The 20,901-nt window shown below is 41.9% G+C and overlaps 1 protein-coding gene across 1 annotated transcript in view; it reads left to right on the forward strand.

Annotated features, from left to right (window-relative positions):
• adam19a (ADAM metallopeptidase domain 19a) overlaps positions 1-19,869 on the forward strand; it is a 256,777-nt gene extending 236,908 nt beyond the window's left edge. Inside the window, exons 17-23 of the mRNA XM_052460731.1 lie at positions 5,278-5,355; positions 9,421-9,529; positions 9,983-10,127; positions 13,092-13,191; positions 13,462-13,875; positions 14,837-15,045; positions 19,648-19,869. Of these exons, the coding sequence (XP_052316691.1) occupies positions 5,278-5,355; positions 9,421-9,529; positions 9,983-10,127; positions 13,092-13,191; positions 13,462-13,875; positions 14,837-15,045; positions 19,648-19,699 (1,107 nt within the window). The 3' untranslated portion in view covers positions 19,700-19,869. The remainder of the gene's footprint in view (positions 1-5,277; positions 5,356-9,420; positions 9,530-9,982; positions 10,128-13,091; positions 13,192-13,461; positions 13,876-14,836; positions 15,046-19,647) is intronic.
• The last annotated feature ends 1,032 nt before the right edge of the window (positions 19,870-20,901 follow it).

Below are 20,901 nucleotides of genomic sequence, written 5' to 3' on the forward strand. Positions count from 1 at the left end.
CTGTACTGTCAACTTTACCATAGACAGTACTGTCAACTTTATCATAGACTGTACTGTAAACTTTATCATAGACTGTACTGTAAGCTTTATCATAGACTGTACTGTAAACTTTATCATAGACTGTACTGTAAGCTTTATCATAGACTGTACTGTCAACTTTATCATAGACAGTAGTGTCAACTTTACCATATACAGTACTGTAAACTTTATTATAGACTGTACTGTAAACTTTATCATAGACTGTACTGTAAACTTTACCATAGACTGTTCATAGACTGTACTGTCAACTTTACCATAGACAGTACTGTCAACTTTATCATAGACAGTACTGTCAACTTTATCATAGACAGTAGTGTCAACTTTACCATATACAGTACTGTAAACTTTATTATAGACTGTACTGTAAACTTTATCATAGACTGTACTGTAAACTTTACCATAGACTGTTCATAGACTGTACTGTCAACTTTACCATAGACAGTACTGTCAACTTTACCATAGACAGTACTGTAAACTTTATCATAGACTGTACTGTAAACTTTACCATAGACTGTTCATAGACTGTAAACTTTACCATAGACAGTACTGTCAACTTTACCATAGACAGTACTGTAAACTTTATCATAGACTGTACTGTAAACTTTACCATAGACTGTTCATAGACTGTACTGTCAACTTTACCATAGACAGTACTGTCAACTTTATCATAGACAGTACTGTCAACTTTACCATAGACAGTACTGTCAACTTTATCATAGACTGTACTGTAAACTTTATCATAGACTGTACTGTAAGCTTTATCATAGACTGTACTGTAAACTTTATCATAGACTGTACTGTAAGCTTTATCATAGACTGTACTGTCAACTTTATCATAGACAATAGTGTCAACTTTACCATATACAGTACTGTAAACTTTATTATAGACTGTACTGTAAACTTTATCATAGACTGTACTGTAAACTTTACCATAGACTGTTCATAGACTGTACTGTCAACTTTACCATAGACAGTACTGTCAACTTTACCATAGACAGTACTGTCAACTTTATCATAGACAGTAGTGTCAACTTTACCATATACAGTACTGTAAACTTTATTATAGACTGTACTGTAAACTTTATCATAGACTGTACTGTAAACTTTACCATAGACTGTTCATAGACTGTACTGTCAACTTTACCATAGACAGTACTGTCAACTTTACCATAGACAGTACTGTAAACTTTATCATAGACTGTACTGTAAACTTTACCATAGACTGTTCATAGACTGTACTGTCAACTTTACCATAGACTGTACTGTAAACTTTACCATAGACAGTACTGTAAACGTTACCATAGACTGTACTGTAAACTTTACCATAGACAGTACTGTAAACTTTACCATAGACTGTACTGTAAACTTTATCATATACTGTACTGTAAACTTTACCATAGACAGTAGTGTCAACTTTATCATATACTGTACTGTCAACTTTACCATAGACTGTACTGTCAACTTTACCATAGACTGTACTGTCAACTTTACCATAGACTGTACTGTCAACTTTACCATAGACAGTATTGTCAACTTTATCATAGACTGTACTGTAAACTTTATCATAGACTGTACTGTAAGCTTTACCATAGACAGTACTGTAAATTTTATCATAGACTGTACTGTAAACTTTATCATAGACTGTACTGTAAGCTTTACCATAGACAGTACTGTAAATTTTATCATAGACTGTACTGTAAACTTTATCATAGACTGTACTGTAAGCTTTACCATAGACAGTACTGTAAATTTTATCATATACTTTTCATAGACTGTACTGTCAACTTTACCATAGACTGTACTGTCAACTTTACCATAGACTGTACTGTCAACTTTACCATAGACTGTACTGTCAACTTTACCATAGACAGTATTGTCAACTTTATCATAGACTGTACTGTAAACTTTATCATAGACTGTACTGTAAGCTTTACCATAGACAGTACTGTAAATTTTATCATAGACTTTTCATAGACTGTACTGTCAACTTTACCATAGACAGTACTGTCAACTTTATCATAGACTGTACTGTCAACTTTATCATATACTGTACTGTCAACTTTACCATAGACGGTACTGTCAACTTTATCATAGACTGTACTGTCAACTTTACCATAGACAGTACTGTCAACTGTATCATAGACTGTACTGTCAACTTTACCATAGACAGTACTGTCAACTTTACCATAGACAGTACTGTCAACTTTACCATAGACAGTACTGTCAACTTTACCATAGACTGTACTGTAAACTTTATCATAGACTGTACTGTCAACTTTATCATAGACTGTACTGTAATATTTATCATATACTGTACTGTAAACTTTATCATAGACTGTACTGTAAACTTTATCATAGACTGTACTGTAAACTTTATTATAGACTGTACTGTCAACTTTACCATAGACAGTACTGTCAACTTTATCATAGTCTGTACTGTAAACTTTATCATAGACTGTACTGTAAACTTTATCATAGACTGTACTGTAAACTTTATTATAGACTGTACTGTCAACTTTACCATAGACAGTACTGTCAACTTTATCATAGACTGTACTGTCAACTTTATCATAGACTGTTCATAGACTGTACTGTAAACCTTATCATAGTCTATACTGTAAACTTTATCATAGACTGTACTGTAAGCTTTATCATAGACTGTACTGTAAACTTTATCATAGAGTGTACTGTAAACTTTATCATAGACAGTACTGTCAACTTTATCATAGACTGTTCATAGACTGTACTGTAAACTTTATCATAGTCTATACTGTAAACTTTATCATAGACTGTACTGTCAACTTTATCATAGACTGTTCATAGACTGTACTGTAAACTTTATCATAGACTGTACTGTAAACTTTATCATAGACTGTACTGTAAGCTTTATAATAGACTGTACTGTAAACTTTATCATAGACTGTACTGTAAACTTTGACATAGACTGTACTGTAAACTTTATCATAGACTGTACTGTAAATGTGTTCTATGTTATTCTTTCAGCTTGTATTATTATATTAGTATTGATTATGTTAGTATTGATTATGTTAGTATGGATTATGTTAGTATTGATTATGTTAGTATGGATTATGTTAGTATGGATTATATTAGTATGGATTATATTAGTATGGATTATGTTAGTATGGATTATGTTAGTATGGATTATATTAGTAGTGATTATGTTTGTATGAATTATGTTAGTATGGATTGTTAGTATATATTATATTGGTATGGATTATATTAGTATGGATTATATTAGTATGGATTATGTTAGTATGGAGTATGTTAGTGTGGATTATATTAGTATTGATTATGTTAGTATGGATTATGTTAGTGTGGATTATATTAGTAGTGATTATGTTAGTATGGATTATGTTAGTGTGGATTATATTAGTATGGATTATGTTAGTATATATTAGTATGGATTATATTAGTATGGATTATATTAGTATAGATTATGTTAGTATGGATTATGTTAGTATATATTATATTAGTATGGATTATATTAGTATGGATTATATTAGTATGGATTATATTAGTATTGATTATATTAGTATGGATTATATTAGTATAGATTATGTTAGTATATATTATATTAGTATGGATTATATTAGTATGGATTATATTAGTATGGATTATATTAGTATTGATTATGTTAGTGTGGATTATGTTAGTATTTATTATGTTAGTATGGATTGTGTTAGTATGGATTATGTTAGTGTGGATTATGTTAGTATTGATTATATTAGTATGGATTATGTTAGTATTGATTGTGTTAGTATGGATTATGTTAGTATGGATTATATTAGTATTGATTATATTAGTATGGATTATGTTAGTGTGGATTATATTAGTGTTGATTATGTTAGTATGGATTATGTTAGTATTGATTATGTTAGTATGGATTGTGTTAGTATGGATTATGTTAGTGTGGATTATGTTAGTATTGATTATGTTAGTATGGATTATGTTAGTATTGATTGTGTTAGTATGGATTATGTTAGTATGGATTATGTTAGTATTGATTATGTTAGTATGGATTATGTTAGTATGGATTATATTAGTATGGGTTATGTTAGTATGGATTATGTTAGTATGGATTATATTAGTGTGGATTGGGTGTCTACTAGTGATGTAATAAATGTCACTATCTCATCCATAACCTGTAAGCTTTACTCAAGTGTGATTCATACTGTATACCTTAATAATGTTGCATGTGTACATATACTACATTTGTAGACTGGCGTGCACCCACTGAGTTACCATCCAGAGACAAAGCACTGCAGCATTTATCATAGACTGTACTGTAATATTTATTATAGAATGTACTATAATATTTATTATAGAATGTACTATAATATTTATCATAGAATGTACTGTAATATTTATCATAGACTGTACTGTAACGTGTTCTATGTTATTCTTTCAGCTTGTATTATTATATTATTATTGATTATATTAGTATGGATTGTGTTAGTATGGATTATGTTAGTATGGATTATGTTAGTATGGATTATGTTAGTATGGATTATGTTAGTATGGATTATGTTAGTATGGATTATGTTAGTATGGATTATGTTAGTATTGATTATGTTAGTATTGATTATGTTAGTATGGATTATGTTAGTATGGATTATGTTAGTAGTGATTATGTTAGTATGGATTATGTTAGTATGGATTATGTTAGTATTGATTATGTTAGTATTGATTATGTTAGTATGGATTATGTTAGTATGGATTATGTTAGTAGTGATTATGTTAGTATGGATTATGTTAGTATGGATTATATTAGTATGGATTATGTTAGTATTGATTATATTAGTATTGATTATATTAGTATGGATTGTTAGTATATATTATATTAGTATGGATTATATTAGTATGGATTATGTTAGTATGGATTATGTTAGTGTGGATTATATTAGTATGGGTTATGTTAGTATGGATTATGTTAGTATGAATTATATTAGTGTGGATTGGGTGTCTACTAGTGATGTAATAAATGTCACTATCTCATCCATAACCTGTAAGCTTTACTCAAGTGTGATTCATACTGTATACCTTAATAATGTTACATGTGTACATATACTACATTTGTAGACAGGCGTGCACCCACTGAGTTACCATCCAGAGACAAAACACTGCAGCATTACCCTGTTTCCACACTGCCTCACACACCTTCTACAGCAGTGGTCCTCGGAGTGTGTATGACATCTAAGCATCTTTGTGTTACTGCAGGTGTGCAGGGACCGCCGGTGCCAAAACGCCTCTTTCACCGAGCTGGAGGGCTGCATCGCTCGCTGTCATGGCCATGGGGTAAGCACTAGGCCTCACACACACACACAGAAACACACACACACACACACACACACACAGACACAAAGACACACACACACACGACACACAGACACACACACAGACACACACACACACACACACACACACACACACACACATACAAACACACACACACACATACACACACATAGGTCAGAACACACACACAGACACAACACACACATTCCCACACACAGGTCAGTTAACACACATACACACAGGTCAGTTAACACACATTCCCACACACAGGTCAGTTAACACACACAGGTCAGTTAACACACACATACACACACATAGGTCAGTTAACACACACACAGGTCAGTTAACACACACACAGGTCAGTTAACACACACATTCCCACACACAGGTCAGTTAACACACACACACAGGTCAGTTAACACACACACAGGTCAGTTAACACACACACATACCCACACACGGGTCAGTTAACACACATACCCACACACAGGTCAGTTAACACACACACACACACAGGTCAGTTAACACACACAGACACAGGTCAGTTAACACACACACACACGGGTCAGTTAACACACATACCCACACACAGGTCAGTTAACACACACACACACTTTTCCCCATCCTTGTAATCTTTTTGTCGTACATTGTCCTTGGGGCGAAGGCAGATGGCTGTCACTGTAGCTCTTGTAAAACAGGAGAAATGGATGGTAGCGACACAACACCTGAAGCCATAAACTATTTGTTGGTTAAGTACTGCGTAGCCACAGGGAGAGATGGCAGATCACATCTTTGTTTATGAGACAATAAACATTGTGTTTGCATTGTGTACAACTTTAACCACCTGTCCCTATAGGAATCTAGGCCTAACTTTGTTTTCATTGTCATGACTCACACATATCACTGTCAGCTGTTTAGTGGCTTGCCGCTTTTGGTCGCCAGAGACACAGACAGCAGTAATTTAACACCCCCAACGTTTCTTATCTTAAAACAGGCCCTCCTGGTCTTAAAACGAGCCCTCCAGGTCGGCCATCTTAGAAGCTGAAAACTGTTGACTCTCAGTAAGCAAGAGGGCTTCCATTAGCGAGGCGCTGGCATTCCATAATGTTTTGAAATCTCCTCAACCAACAGCTTCCTGAGCCCTAGAGACAAACAGAACATGCTCTCATTCTTTAATCTCCTTTTCTTGTTCTATCATTCATTTTCCTCTCTCTCCCTCCCTCTCTCTCTGCCCTGTTTAAAAGCCTTCATTTGTCCTGTTTTGCTCTCTCCCTCACACCTGAAAGGCCAGCGAATGGAAATGGCTCTGAGGAGGGATTATTTAAAGCATAGTTTTCCCCACTCTTTCTTCTCTTTTGTGACTTTTTCATTTTCATTATAATTTGGTTCCTATTGATCCCCGGGTTTAAAGAGAGCAGCGAGGATGTAACAAAATAAGAAATTTAAATTTAAAAAACGACTAGCGTCTGTATCTTTGCTTGAGTTTCAAACGAAGAAGCAGCTTCACTGCATCAACAGTATCATCTTGGCTCTGCAGCTTCTCTGCATTTATCATCTTGGCTCTCTGCAGCTTCTCTGCATTTATCATCTTAGCTCTGCAGCTTCTGTGCATTTATCATCTTGGCTCTCTGCAACTTCTCTGCATTTATCATCTTGGCTCTGCAGCTTCTGTGCATTTATCATATTGGCTCTCTGCAGCTTCTCTGCATTTATCATCTTGGCTCTGCAGCTTCTGTGCATTTATCATCTTGGCTCTCTGCAGCTTCTGTGCATTTATCATCTTGGCTCTCTGCAGCTTCTCTGCATGTATCATCTTGGCTCTCTGCAGCTTCTCTGCATTTATCATCTTGGCTCTCTGCAGCTTCTCTGCATTTATCATATTGGCTCTGCAGCTTCTCTGCATTTATCATCTTGGCTCTCTGCAGCTTATCTGCATGTATCATCTTGGCTTTCTGCAGCTTCTCTGCATTTATCATCTTGGCTCTCTGCAGCTTCTCTGCATGTATCATCTTGGCTCTCTGCAGCTTCTCTGCATTTATCATCTTGGCTCTGCAGCTTCTCTGCATTTATCATCTTGGCTCTCTGCAGCTTCTCTGCATTTATCATCTTGGCTCTCTGCAGCTTCTCTGCATTTATCATCTTGGCTCTCTGCAGCTTCTCTGCATTTATCATCTTGGCTCTGCAGCTTCTCTGCATGTATCATCTTGGCTCTCTGCAGCTTCTCTGCATTTATCATCTTGGCTCTCTGCAGCTTCTCTGTATTTATCATCTTGGCTCTGCAGCTTCTCTGCATTTATCATCTTGGCTCTCTGCAGCTTCTCTGCATGTATCATCTTGGCTCTCTGCAGCTTCTCTGCATTTATCATCTTGGCTCTGCAGCTTCTGTGCATTTATCATCTTGGCTCTGCAGCTTCTCTGCATGTATCATCTTGGCTCTCTGCAGCTCCTGTGCATTTATCATCTTGGCTCTCTACAGCTTCTCTGCATTTATCATCTTGGCTCTCTGCAGCTTCTCTGCATGTATCATCTTGGCTCTCTGCAGCTTCTCTGCATTTATCATCTTGGCTCTGCAGCTTCTGTGCATTTATCATCTTGGCTCTGCAGCTTCTCTGCATGTATCATCTTGGCTCTCTGCAGCTCCTGTGCATTTATCATCTTGGCTCTCTACAGCTCCTCTGCATTTATCATCTTGGCTCTCTGCAGCTTCTCTGCATTTATCATCTTGGCTCTCTACAGCTCCTCTGCATTTATCATCTTGGCTCTCTACAGCTCCTCTGCATTTATCATCTTGGCTCTCTACAGCTCCTCTGCATTTATCATCTTGGCTCTCTACAGCTCCTCTGCATTTATCATCTTGGCTCTCTGCAGCTCTGCATTTATCATCTTGGCTCTCTGCAGCTCCTGTGCATTTATCATCTTGGCTCTCTGCAGCTCCTGTGCATTTATCATCTTGGCTCTCTGCAGCTCCTGTGCATTTATCATCTTGGCTCTCTGCAGCTTCTTCTTTGGGTTTGAGAAGCATGAAAAATATTCACAAAACAACTTCAGAGGGTCACAAGAGGGACCTTTTTTTTTTTGTGTGTAAAAGCACTTGGAGACCAAAACACTATTTGGCTGGAGAGAGAATACAGGCTGGGCTTCATGATGGCTAACATGTATTTTAATGAAGCATTCGCGAGTCAACAAGCATGTTTCTAATCAGTGATATGTTAATCGGAAAGTATTTTTCTATGTAAAAAGCAGCAGGAAGCACTGTACGATGCAGAATGTCCGGCGATAACAATCAACTGGAAAATGTAATTGTTCAAAAAGCGTTTTGATACGAGTATCAAACAGGTGGATTTGCAACGCCAAGATCTTTGATTTACTAAACTTGGCCACAAAGAACCATAACCCTTTCATTCAAAGTTCATCGAGTTTGGTTCAGGGTTCAAAGTTCATCGAGTTTGGTTCAGGGTTCAAAGTCATAGAGTTTGTTTCAACGTTCAAATCTGTACAGTTATTTCAAAATTCTAAATATGCATTCAGTTTAACATTCAAAGCCATTCAGTCACTTCAACACATTCAAAGCCATTCAGTCACTTCAACATTCAAAGCCATTCAGTCACTTCAACATTCAAAGCCATTCAGTCACTTCAACATTCAAAGCCATTCAGTCACTTCAACATTCAAAGCCATTCAGTCACTTCAACATTCAAAGCCATTCAGTCACTTCAACATTCAAAGCCATTCAGTCACTTCAACACATTCAAAGTCATTCAGTCACTTCAACATTCAAAGCCATTCAGTCACTTCAACATTCAAAGCCATTCAGTCGGTTCAGTTCAACATTCAAAATGATACAGTCTGTTGAAGTGTTTATCACCAGACAGCAGAATCACACAGAGTCTCAGTATGACTTCACAGATGAAGGGAAGTCTGTCAGATTCAAACACCTCATGTAGTAAACAAAAACGTAGCGTGCTAAAATCACTTTTCACTTCTCCAGACACGTACTGGAAGGTCAACACGGTAACACAGTGTGTGTGTGTGTGTGTGTGTGTGTGTGTGTGATGTTCTCCAAAGGTGTGCAACAGCAATGGCAACTGTCACTGTAACCGAGGGTGGGCACCTCCCTTCTGTGAGAAGCTTGGTCTGGGAGGCAGTGTGGACAGTGGGCCTGTCCAGTACCACAGTGAGTTGACCTTCACACACATGCTCCTTCCTGGGATTCACGACGCCCCCTATCAATCTTCACACGCCATCTGAATGTAACATTAACACCGCCTTGGTGTTTCTGGTCCAGTTGAAACATTCTTCCACCAGTTTCAAATCTATTTTTTTTTATAGAATGCTTCTATAAAGGTTTCTATAAAAGTGGATTATTTATTATATGTTATTATATTATTTCTTTATTATATGTTATTATATTATTTCTTTATTATATGTTATTATATTATTTCTTTATTATATGTTATTATATTATTTCTTTATTATATGTTATTATATTATTTCTTTATTATATGTTATTATATTATTTCTTTATTATATGTTATTATATTATTTCTTTATTATATGTTATTATATTATTTCTTTATTATATGTTATTATATTATTTCTTTATTATATGTTATTTTGTGTACTCCAGGTCAGCTGGGCTTGGTGTTGGGTCTTCTGTTTGTCTTCCTGGTTCTCCTACCTGGGATCCTCATCACCTTCTACTGCTATAAGATCAAGAGCTCCTACTACCACAAGTGGCTCTCCCAGAGAGACAAGAACAACAAGGCCAACAGGTAACTTACAGTCGCTGGCCGCGCCTCTATAAGACTTCATAAACCCTTCATAAGCCATTCATAAGGCCTTCATTAGGCCTACATAGATGATTCACAAAGAATATGACACTCTATATAATAGGTTTTGTTTCAACAATGGATTGAACTCTAGAATCATCTAATAACTCAGAGACTGATTTTTATTTATTTTTTTTATTTATTTTTTATTTCACCTTTATTTAACCAGGTAGGCTAGTTGAGAACAAGTTCTCATTTGCAACTGCGACCTGGCCAAGATAAAGCATAGCAGTGTGAACAGACAACACAGAGTTACACATGGATTAAACAATTAGCAAGTCAATAACACAGTAGAAAAAATGGGCAGTCTATATACAATGTGTGCAAAAGGCATGAGGAGGTAGGCGAATAATACAATTTTGCAGATTAACACTGGAATGATAAATGATCAGATGGTCATGTACAGGTAGAGATATTGGTGTGCAAAAGAGCAGGAAAGTAAATAAATAAAAACAGTATAAAAACAGTATGTTAATGAGGTAGGTGAAAATGGGTAACACCGGGATGCTGGATGGGTTTGTAGCCAGAGAGATAACACCGGGATGCCGGATGGGTTTGTAGCCAGAGAGATAACACCGGGGTGCCGGATGGGTTTGTAGCCAGAGAGATTACACCGGGATGCCGGATGGGTTTGTAGCCAGAGAGATAACACCGGGATGCCGGATGGGTTTGTAGCCAGAGAGATAACACCAGTATACTGGATGGGTTTGTAGCCAGAGAGATAACACCGGGATGCCGGATGGGTTTGTAGCCAGAGAGATAACACCGGGATGCCGGATGGGTTTGTAGCCAGAGAGATAACACCGGGGTGCCGGATGGGTTTGTAGCCAGAGAGATTACACCGGGATGCCGGATGGGTTTGTAGCCAGAGAGATAACACCGGGATGCCGGATGGGTTTGTAGCCAGAGAGATAACACCGGGATGCCGGATGGGTTTGTAGCCAGAGAGATAACACCGGGATGCCGGATGGGTTTGTAGCCAGAGAGATAACACCGGGATGCCGGATGGGTTTGTAGCTAGAGAGATAACACCAGTATACTGGATGGGTTTGTAGCTAGAGTGATAACACTGGGATGCCGGATGGGTTTGTAGCTAGAGAGATAACACCGGGATGCCGGATGGGTTTGTAGCCAGAGAGATAACACCGGGATGCCGGATGGGTTTGTAGCTAGAGAGATAACACCAGTATACTGGATGGGTTTGTAGCTAGAGTGATAACACTGGGATGCCGGATGGGTTTGTAGCTAGAGAGATAACACCGGGATGCCGGATGGGTTTGTAGCCAGAGAGATAACACCGGGATGCCGGATGGGTTTGTAGCTAGAGAGATAACACCAGTATACTGGATGGGTTTGTAGCTAGAGTGATAACACTGGGATGCCGGATGGGTTTGTAGCTAGAGAGATAACACCGGGATGCCGGATGGGTTTGTAGCCAGAGAGATAACACCGGGATGCCGGATGGGTTTGTAGCTAGAGAGATAACACCAGTATACTGGATGGGTTTGTAGCTAGAGTGATAACACTGGGATGCCGGATGGGTTTGTAGCTAGAGAGATAACACCGGGATGCCGGATGGGTTTGTAGCCAGAGAGATAACACCGGGATGCCGGATGGGTTTGTAGCCAGAGAGATAACACCGGGATGCCGTATGGGTTTGTAGCCAGAGAGATAACACCGGGATGCCGGATGGGTTTGTAGCTAGAGAGATAACAACAGTATACTGGATGGGTTTGTAGCTAGAGTGATAACACTGGGATGCCGGATGGGTTTGTAGCTAGAGAGATAACACCAGTATACTGGATGGGTTTGTAGCTAGAGTGATAACACTGGGATGCCGGATGGGTTTGTTCTCATCTACCTCCTCTACCTGCTCCTCCTCTAACTCCTCCTCTACCACCTCCTCGACCTGCTCCTCCTCTAACCCCTCCTCTTACCCCTCCTCTAACTCCTCCTCTAACCACTCCTCTACCACCTCCTCGACCTGCTCCTCCTCCTCCTCTACCTCCTCCTCTAACCCCTCCTCTACCTGCTCCTCCTCCTCCTCTACCTCCTCCTCGACCTCCTCCTCCTCCAGCTGCTCCTCTACGTCCTCTTCGACTTCCTCCTCGACCTGCTTCTCCTCCTCTCCCACCTCCTCAACCTGCTCCTCCTCTACCTCCTCCTCATTGACCTGCTCCTCGACCTCCTCCTCATTGACCTGCTCCTCGACCTCCTCCTCCTCTACCACCTCCTCAACCTGCTCCTCCTCCTCCTCTACCTGCTCCTCCTCCTCCTCCTCTACTTGCTCCTATACCTGCTCCTCCTCTACCTCCTCCTCATCTACCTGCTCCTCATCTACCTGCTCCTCATCTACCTGCTCCTCTACCTCCTCCTCTACCTCCTCTTCGACCTCCTCATTGACCTGCTCCTCAACCTCCTCCTCCTCTAACTCCTTCTCGACCTGCTCCTCCTTGCATCAAACTCCATGAGAATACTTGATGGGGACACAAACTGTGACATCTTGGGCAAACACACACACACAGACACACAGACAGACAGACAGACAGACAGACAGACAGACAGACAGACACACACACACACACACACACACACACACACACACACAGACACACACACACAGACACAGACAGACACACACACACACACACACACACACACACACACACACACACACACACACACACACACACACACACACACACACACACACACACACACACACACAGAGACAGACATACAGACACACAAACACACACAGTGTAATGTTTGCCCAGTCCTCTACAACTGGGGACTATCAAATCAATAGAAAGTAGGATTTGAAAAGCCAGCACAGTCTTCAGAATAAATCTGTCTAGTTCACGGCCTCTAACACCCTTGTGGCCTCCATCCTCGTTATTCCCTCAGACTTGAAGGCTCCATGGAGAAGGGTAAGAATGGCCACCTCAACCCGGCGTTTCATCTGAAGGTGGTGGGGCCCGCGAACAAAGGAAACAGTCACAAGGGGGTGAGTGTCAAAGGAGAGGGGAGTTTAAATCTGAGGTGACTTCCGTCTCTCTGTATGCTGGAAATGTTTCTCCCTGTAGTTTCTGTGAAGAACTCTGAAGACATTGAACTGAAGTCAATCGGGCCTTGAGTTAAATTACCATGTTTACAACTGTAGCTCTGTGTGTCAAATGTTCTGTAGTAGCACTTTCTACCTCCAATTTATAAATGTTTTTTCAACATATACTTCACATAAAACTTGAATGACACAATACCAAAATGTTCTCTACAGCTCCCTCACACCAGCAAAGAGGTTCTGCCTCTCAGGCCGGGCCCCACCCCTAACGGCACTCAGCCTGTCAACATCGTGCGTCCCCTAAGGCCCGCCCCCTCGCCACACAACACGCCACGGCGCTTCAAGGTAGCCCACCCACCTTTACTTGTCAGCAAGCAACCCGGGGCCCTGCCGAAATCCCCCGCCCCCCCTCAAAAACTTACGCCACCCAAGAAACCACTTCCCCTCAACCCAACACGATCACCACTGGTATCCAACCCAACACGATCACCACTGGTATCCAACCCAACACGATCACCACTGGTATCCAACCCAACACGATCACCACTGGTATCCAACCCAACACGATCACCACTGGTATCCAACCCAACACGATCACCACTGGTATCCAACCCAACACGATCACCACTGGTAAGTTTATCTTATCTTATGTTGTGTTTCTTGTTTTTACTAAGAGGATTTTGTCGCACCGAGGAACTAGATGAAATAGCAATGTTTTTGTTTTAATCTTCTTATTGTTTTCTATCGATTTCCTAAAACATTTCTCCATCTCTGCCTATTAACTGTAAAATAAATTAAATTAAATAAAATAAAAAGCCTTGGAAAATCACATTGGCCTTGAATTTAATATTGCTCTGTGTTTTTTGCACGAAATGAAATTCTCTGCGGTTGTTTTTATTATTTTATAAGCGTCTAAGAGCAGATAGAGGTAGAGGTAGAGGTACACTGTAATGAAATAAAACAGGAGTGAGACTGGGTGAATCCTGTCCACCGTAATGGAGGCTCTACTGTCATATTATATTAGGAGTGAGACTGGGTGAATCCTGTCCACAGTAATAGAGGCTCTACTGTCATATTATATTAGGAGTGAGACTGGGTGAATCCTGTCCACAGTAATAGAGGCTCTACTGTCATATTATATTAGGAGTGAGACTGGGTGAATCCTGTCCACCGTAATGGAGGCTCTACTGTCATTATATTAGGAGTGTGTGACATGGTGAAGTGATCGTCTTCTAAGGTCTCTCTCTTTTTTTTGCCTGTTTCTCTATTGTCATTTACATTTCTCTCTTGTTCTCTCACTCTTTCTATTTCACTGTTTCTCTCTCACTCTTTTTCTCCCACTCTACGTGTCTCTTCTCTCTTTCTTGCTCCCTCTCTATCTCTCCCCTTCTTTCTCTCTCTCCCCCTCTCTCTACGAGTCTCTTCTCTCTCTCCCCCCTCTCTCTACGAGTCTCTTCTCTCTCTCCCCCTCTCTCTATGAGTCTCTTCTCTCTCTCCCCCCCTCTCTCTACGAGTCTCTTCTCTCTCTCTCTCTCCCTCGTGCTCTCTCTCTCTCTCTCTCTCTCTCTCTCTCTCTCTCTCTCTCTCCCAGTTGGTGTCAGAGCTGCAGCCCAGACACTCCCCCTCTCCTCCTCAGAGGCCCCTGCCTCTCAGCCCCGCCAGAGGGGTGGTGTTACCCGTGAGCCCAACGAGGGCGATTCCTCCCAAACCCGCCAATGGGCTGCTGGTGATGATGCCCCCTGCCGTCGGCCCCAAACCAGTGGGCAAGCTGTCCGTCATCCCTCCTCTCAAAGCACTCCGGTGGGTCCACACATAGGAAGGCAGGCAGGCAGGCAGGCAGGCAGGCAGGCAGGCAGGCAGGCAGGCAGGAAGGAAGGAAGGAAGGAAGGAAGGAAGGAAGGAAGGAAGGAAGGAAGGAAGGAAGGAAGGAAGGAAGGAAGGAAGGCAGGAAGGCAGGAAGGCAGGAAGGCAGGAAGGCAGGCAGGCAGGCAGGCAGGCAGGAAGGAAGGAAGGAAGGAAGGAAGGAAGGAAGGAAGGAAGGAAGGAAGGAAGGAAGGAAGGCAGGAAGGAAGGAAGGCAGGAAGGAAGGAAGGAAGGAAGGAAGGAAGGAAGGAAGGAAGGAAGGGAGGCAGGAAGGAAGGAAGGAAGGAAGGAAGGAAGGCAGGCAGGCAGGCAGGCAGGCAGGCAGGCAGGCAGGAAAGAAAGAAAGAAAGGGTCTCAAACTTGGTGACGAGTTTGGAGGGTACTATGGTGTTAAATGCTGAGTTGTAGTCGATGAACAGCATTCTCACATAGGTATTTCTCTTGTCCAGATGGGTTAGTGCAGTGTGCAGTGTGGTTGCGATTGCGTCGGCTGTGGACCTATTGGGGCAGTAATCAAGTTGGATTGGGTCTAGGGTGTCAGGTAGGGTGGAGGTGATATGGTCCCTGACGAGTCTCTCAAAGCACTTCATGATGACGGAAGTGAGTGCTACGGGGCGGTAGTCGTTTAGCTCAGTTACCTTAGCTTTCTTGGGAACAGGAACAATGGTGGCCCTCTTGAAGCATGTGGGAACAGCAGACTGGGATAAGGATTGATTGAATATGTCCGTAAACACACCAGCCAGCTGGTCTGTGCATGCTCTGAGGACGCAGCTGGGGATGCCGTCTGGGCCTGCAGCCTTGCGAGGGTTAACACGTTTAAATGTTTTACTCATGTCGGCTGCAGTGAAGGAGAGTCCGCACATTTTGGTTGCGGGCAGTGTCAGTGGCACTGTATTGTCCTCAAAGCGAGCAACAAAGTTGTTTAGTCTGGAAGCAAGACATCCTGGTCCGCGATGGGGCTGGTTTTCTTTTTGTAATTCGTGATTGACTGTAGACCCTGCCACATACCTCTTGTGTCTGAGCCATTGAATTGCGACTCTACTTTGTCTCTATACTGACGCTTAGCTTGTTTGATTGCCTTGCGGAGGGAATATCTACACTGTTTGTATTCGGTCATGTTTCCGGTCACCTTGCACTGGTTAAAAGCAGTGGTTCCCGCTTTCAGTTTCGCGCAAATGCTGCCATCAATCCACAGTTTTCTGGTTGGGGAATGTTTTAATAGACGCTGTGGGTACGACATCGCCAATGCACTTGCTAATAAACTTGCTCACCGAATCAGCGTATTCGTCAATGTTGTTGTTTGACGCAATGTGGAACATCTCCCAATCCACGTGATCGAAGCAATCTTGAAGCGTGGAATCAGATTGGTCAGACCAGCGTTGAACAGACCTGAGCACGGGAGCTTCCTGTTTTAGTTTCTGTCTATAGTCAGGGAGCAACAAAATGGAGTCGTGGTTAACTTTTCCGAAAGGAGTGCAGGGGAGGGCCTTATATGCGTCGCGGAAGTTAGAATAACAATGATCCAGGGTTTTACCAGCCCTGGTTGCACAATCGATATGCTGATAGAATTTAGGGAGTCTTGTTTTCAGATTAGCCTTGTTAAAATCCCCAGCTACAATGAATGCAGCCTCAGGATATGTGGTTTCCAGTCAAATAAAGTTTGTTCAGGGCCATCGATGTGTCTGCTTGGGGGGGAATATATGCGGCTGTGATTATAATCGAAGAGAATTCTCTTGGTAGATAATGCGGTCAACATTTGATTGTGAGGAATTCAGGTGAACAGAAAGACTTGAGTTCCTGTATGATGTTATGAAAACACCACCTCGTTAATCATAAGGCATACGCCCCCGCCCCTCTTCTTACCAGAAAGATGTTTGTTTCTGTCGGCGCGATGCGTGAAGAAACCAGCTGGCTGCACCGACTCCGATAGCGTGTCTCGAGTGAGCCATGTTTTCGTGAAGCAAAGAAGTTACAGTCTCTGATGTCTGGAATCCTTTGCTCTGATGGAATCCTTTGCTCTGGTGGAATCCTTTGCTCTGGTGGAATCCTTTGCTGTGATGGAATCCTTTGCTGTGATGGAATCCTTTGCTGTGATGGAATCCTTTGCTCTGATGGAATCCTTTGCTGTGATGGAATCCTTTGCTCTGATGGAATCCTTTGCTGTGATGGAATCCTTTGCTCTGATGGAATCCTTTGCTGTGATGGAATCCTTTGCTGTGATGGAATCCTTTGCTGTGATGGAATCCTTTGCTGTGATGGAATCCTTTGCTCTGGTGGAATCCTTTGCTCTGATGGAATCCTTTGCTCTGATGGAATCCTTTGCTCTGATGGAATCCTTTCCTCTGATGGAATCCTTTGCTCTGATGGAATCCTTTGCTCTGATGGAATCCTTTGCTCTGATGGAATCCTTTGCTCTGATGGAATCCTTTGCTCTGATGGAATCCTTTGCTCTGATTGAATCCTTTGCTCTGATGGAATGGTTATGTTCTTATTGGGGATTTTCAAATCAATAATTTTTCATATTTTACAAATGTTTGCGTTTAACTTTTATTATTTTTAGAAGCAAAAACATGTACGTTTTAAAGCATCTGTTGTCAACTCCGTCACTGATGGTTAACCATACGTCAGATCTATCACTGTTGTCAATATTCTGAATACATCTTTTAATCAGTGTTCTGCAACATTACAGCATTAAATTATTAAACTATTTGCTGTTCTAGACTTGTTCGCCTTATAAATATTATTTTATGTTGTGAATCTAGAAAAATGCGCGAACCTTTTTATGAAATTAACCCTGAAGCATTACATATTTGAATAATCTAATGTAGGAATGAAACAATCAAAGTCCTTTAAACAATTGTTGGACAATGAAAAATGAAATGCCTTTAATGGTGTCAGAGTTAACATAAATCCAGTTAGTGGCATTTTATGGAAAACATTTTTTTTTTAAATAATAATTAGGAGGTTTTTCCTTTACACGGTATGATGGCTAAAATATTGGACTATCAGAACATGTATTTAAATATTAACACATATGAAGAAAATTATTGGTGATTTTTTTTTTTGGGGGGGGGTTCATGTCCCCGTCTTTCAAGAATCCCTGAGCTACATATATATGGAAATTAGCTTATTTCATGCATCACTGTAATTCACATTTCAAACTGTGTTCTTCTCATTTATAACCCATTAGAGAGACTGCGGGCTTTGTGGCTATAATAGCGATAAATACACTTGGTTTCTAGCCCTAAATAGTTGTCCAATGTTCCTGCCTCGGCATCAAATTGACTTGATATTAGTCTCCCTGATAACATTTTTTAAAAAGACACTCCAAGAAGTTGTTGCTCATAAATATAACATTGTTAACATTATTGTTCTTGCAACCTGCTTCTTCTTTACAACAATCCCCCTTGAGGGGCTATTTTATTATTTCCCATAAAAAGAACAACAGGGCTGTATTGTTGAAAGACTATTTTCTCCCCTGATTCCTGTATCTCTCCATTTTACACTGTTTTCAACTCGGGTCATAGCAGGGGGGCTGTATGTGTGTGTGTGTGTGTGTGCTCACTCTCCTGGTACTTTATTTCATTTATTAAGCTTTATTTAACTAGAAAAGTCAGTGAAGAACAAATTCATATTTACAATGACAGCCTATCCCCGGCAAAACCCAGACAGCCAATTGTGTTATGCCTTATGGGACTCCCAATCACGGCCGGTGGTGGATACAGCCTGGAATCGAACCAGGGTCTGTAGTGACGCCTGTAGCACCAGAGATGCAGTGCCTTAGACCGCAATGAGCCAATCAGGAGCCCGAGATAAGAACCTACCAGAAGTAGAAGTTCATAAGCCACAACTCACACAACTGTGTTAAAACAACCCCCTGTCTACACTGTGTTAAAACAACCCCTGTCTACACTGTGTTAAAACAACCCTCTGTCTACACTGTGTTAAAACAACCCTCTGTCTACACTGTGTTAAAACAACCCCCTGTCTACACTGTGTTAAAACAACCCCCTGTCTACACTGTGTTAAAACAACCCCCTGTCTACACTGTGTTAAAACAACCCCCTGTCTACACTGTGTTAAAACAACCCCCTGTCTACACTGTGTTAAAACAACCCCCTGTCTACACTGTGTTAAAACAACCCCCTGTCTACACTGTGTTAAAACAACCCCCTGTCTACACTGTGTTAAAACAACCCCCTGTCTACACTGTGTTAAAACAACCCCCTGTCTACACTGTGTTAAAACAACCCCCTATCTACACTGTGTTAAAACAACCCCCTGTCTACACTGTGTTAAAACAACCCCCTGTCTACACTGTGTTAAAACAACCCCCTGTCTACACTGTGTTAAAACAACCCCCTGTCTACACTGTGTTAAAACAACCCCCTGTCTACACTGTGTTAAAACAACCCCCTGTCTACACTGTGTTAAAACAACCCTCTGTCTACACTGTGTTAAAACAACCCTCTGTCTACACTGTGTTAAAAGCTACTGTTTCTCTCTTTTTCTTCCTTTGCTTCTCTTTCCTCTTCTCAGACTGGTCCCAGGAGCGAAACCAAACACAGTCTCCTCGCCTTTCCGAAAATGACCCTGGGACCCGAGCCTTGCCTTTCCGAGAGGAGCCTATCAGGAGCCAACAGTCAGTCAGCAGCAGTCAGCCTATTTGCACTACAGCGACCTTGTTGGAGGGCTGGTACAAGACAGGTGTTGACCAACAGTAATAGCTAGGGGGCAAGGCAGAGGCTGATGGAGGGGGGAAGAGGAGGGGGGTGGTGAAGGGGGAAGGAAGAGGGGGGAGGGGGTTGAAGAGGAGGGGGTTTGGAGGGAATGAAGAGGAGGGGGAGGGGCTGGAGAGGGAAGGAAGAGGAGGGAGGGGCTAGAGAGGGAAGGAGGGGGAGGGGCTAGAGAGTGTTGGAAGAGGAGGGGGAGGGGCTGGAGAGGGAAGGAAAAGGAGGGGCTAGAGAGGGAAGGAAGAGGAGGGGGAGGGGCTGGAGAGGTAAGGAGGGGGAGGGGCTGGAGAGGGAAGGAAGAGGAGGGGAGGGGCTAGAGAGAGAAGGAAGAGGAGGGGGAGGGGCTAGAGAGAGAAGGAAGAGGAGGGGGAGGGGTTAGAGAGGGAAGGAAGGGGGGCTGGAGAGGGAAGGAAGAGGGGGAGGGGCTAGAGAGGGAAGGAAGGGGAGGGGGAGGGGCTGGAGAGGGAAGGAAGAGGGGTGGGGGGCTAGAGAGAGAAGGAAGAGGAGGGGGTTAGAGAGGGAAGGAAGGGGGGGGCTGGAGAGGGAAGGAAGAGGAGGGGGAGGGGTTAGAGAGGGAAGGAAGAGGAGGGGGAGGGGCTGGAGTGGGAAGGAAGAGGAGGGGGGTTAGAGAGGGAAGGAAGGGGGGTTAGAGAGGGAAGGAAGAGGAGGGGGAGGGGTTAGAGAGGGAAGGAAGAGGGGGGCTGGAGAGGGAAGGAAGAGGAGGGGGTAGGGGGGTACTGGAGTGAACATGGAGGGTCCTGTCGCCTGACTTGAAAATCGTGACTTTTATGACCTCACCCCAACGGCACCGTGACAACGACAAAGATGACGACACGGTTTTGCACGGATGGAAAACCATGCAGACTGAGATGTGCTATTGCTGGGGGTGGTCACATTGCCAAAACCTTGTTTGTTTGTGTTGTCAATCTGTTTACGCACCGTGTATAGCGCTAGCTAGCATTTTCTAATTATTCTCGTGTACTTGTCTGTTTTACGTTTAGTTTTTGTAACGGTTTGTGTTTTGTGCCAAAGAGGACTTTTGAGGCATGTTGTTGATCAT

Source organism: Oncorhynchus keta, chromosome 13, assembly GCF_023373465.1.
Source record: "Oncorhynchus keta strain PuntledgeMale-10-30-2019 chromosome 13, Oket_V2, whole genome shotgun sequence".
In the NCBI taxonomy this organism is placed as follows: domain Eukaryota; kingdom Metazoa; phylum Chordata; class Actinopteri; order Salmoniformes; family Salmonidae; genus Oncorhynchus; species Oncorhynchus keta.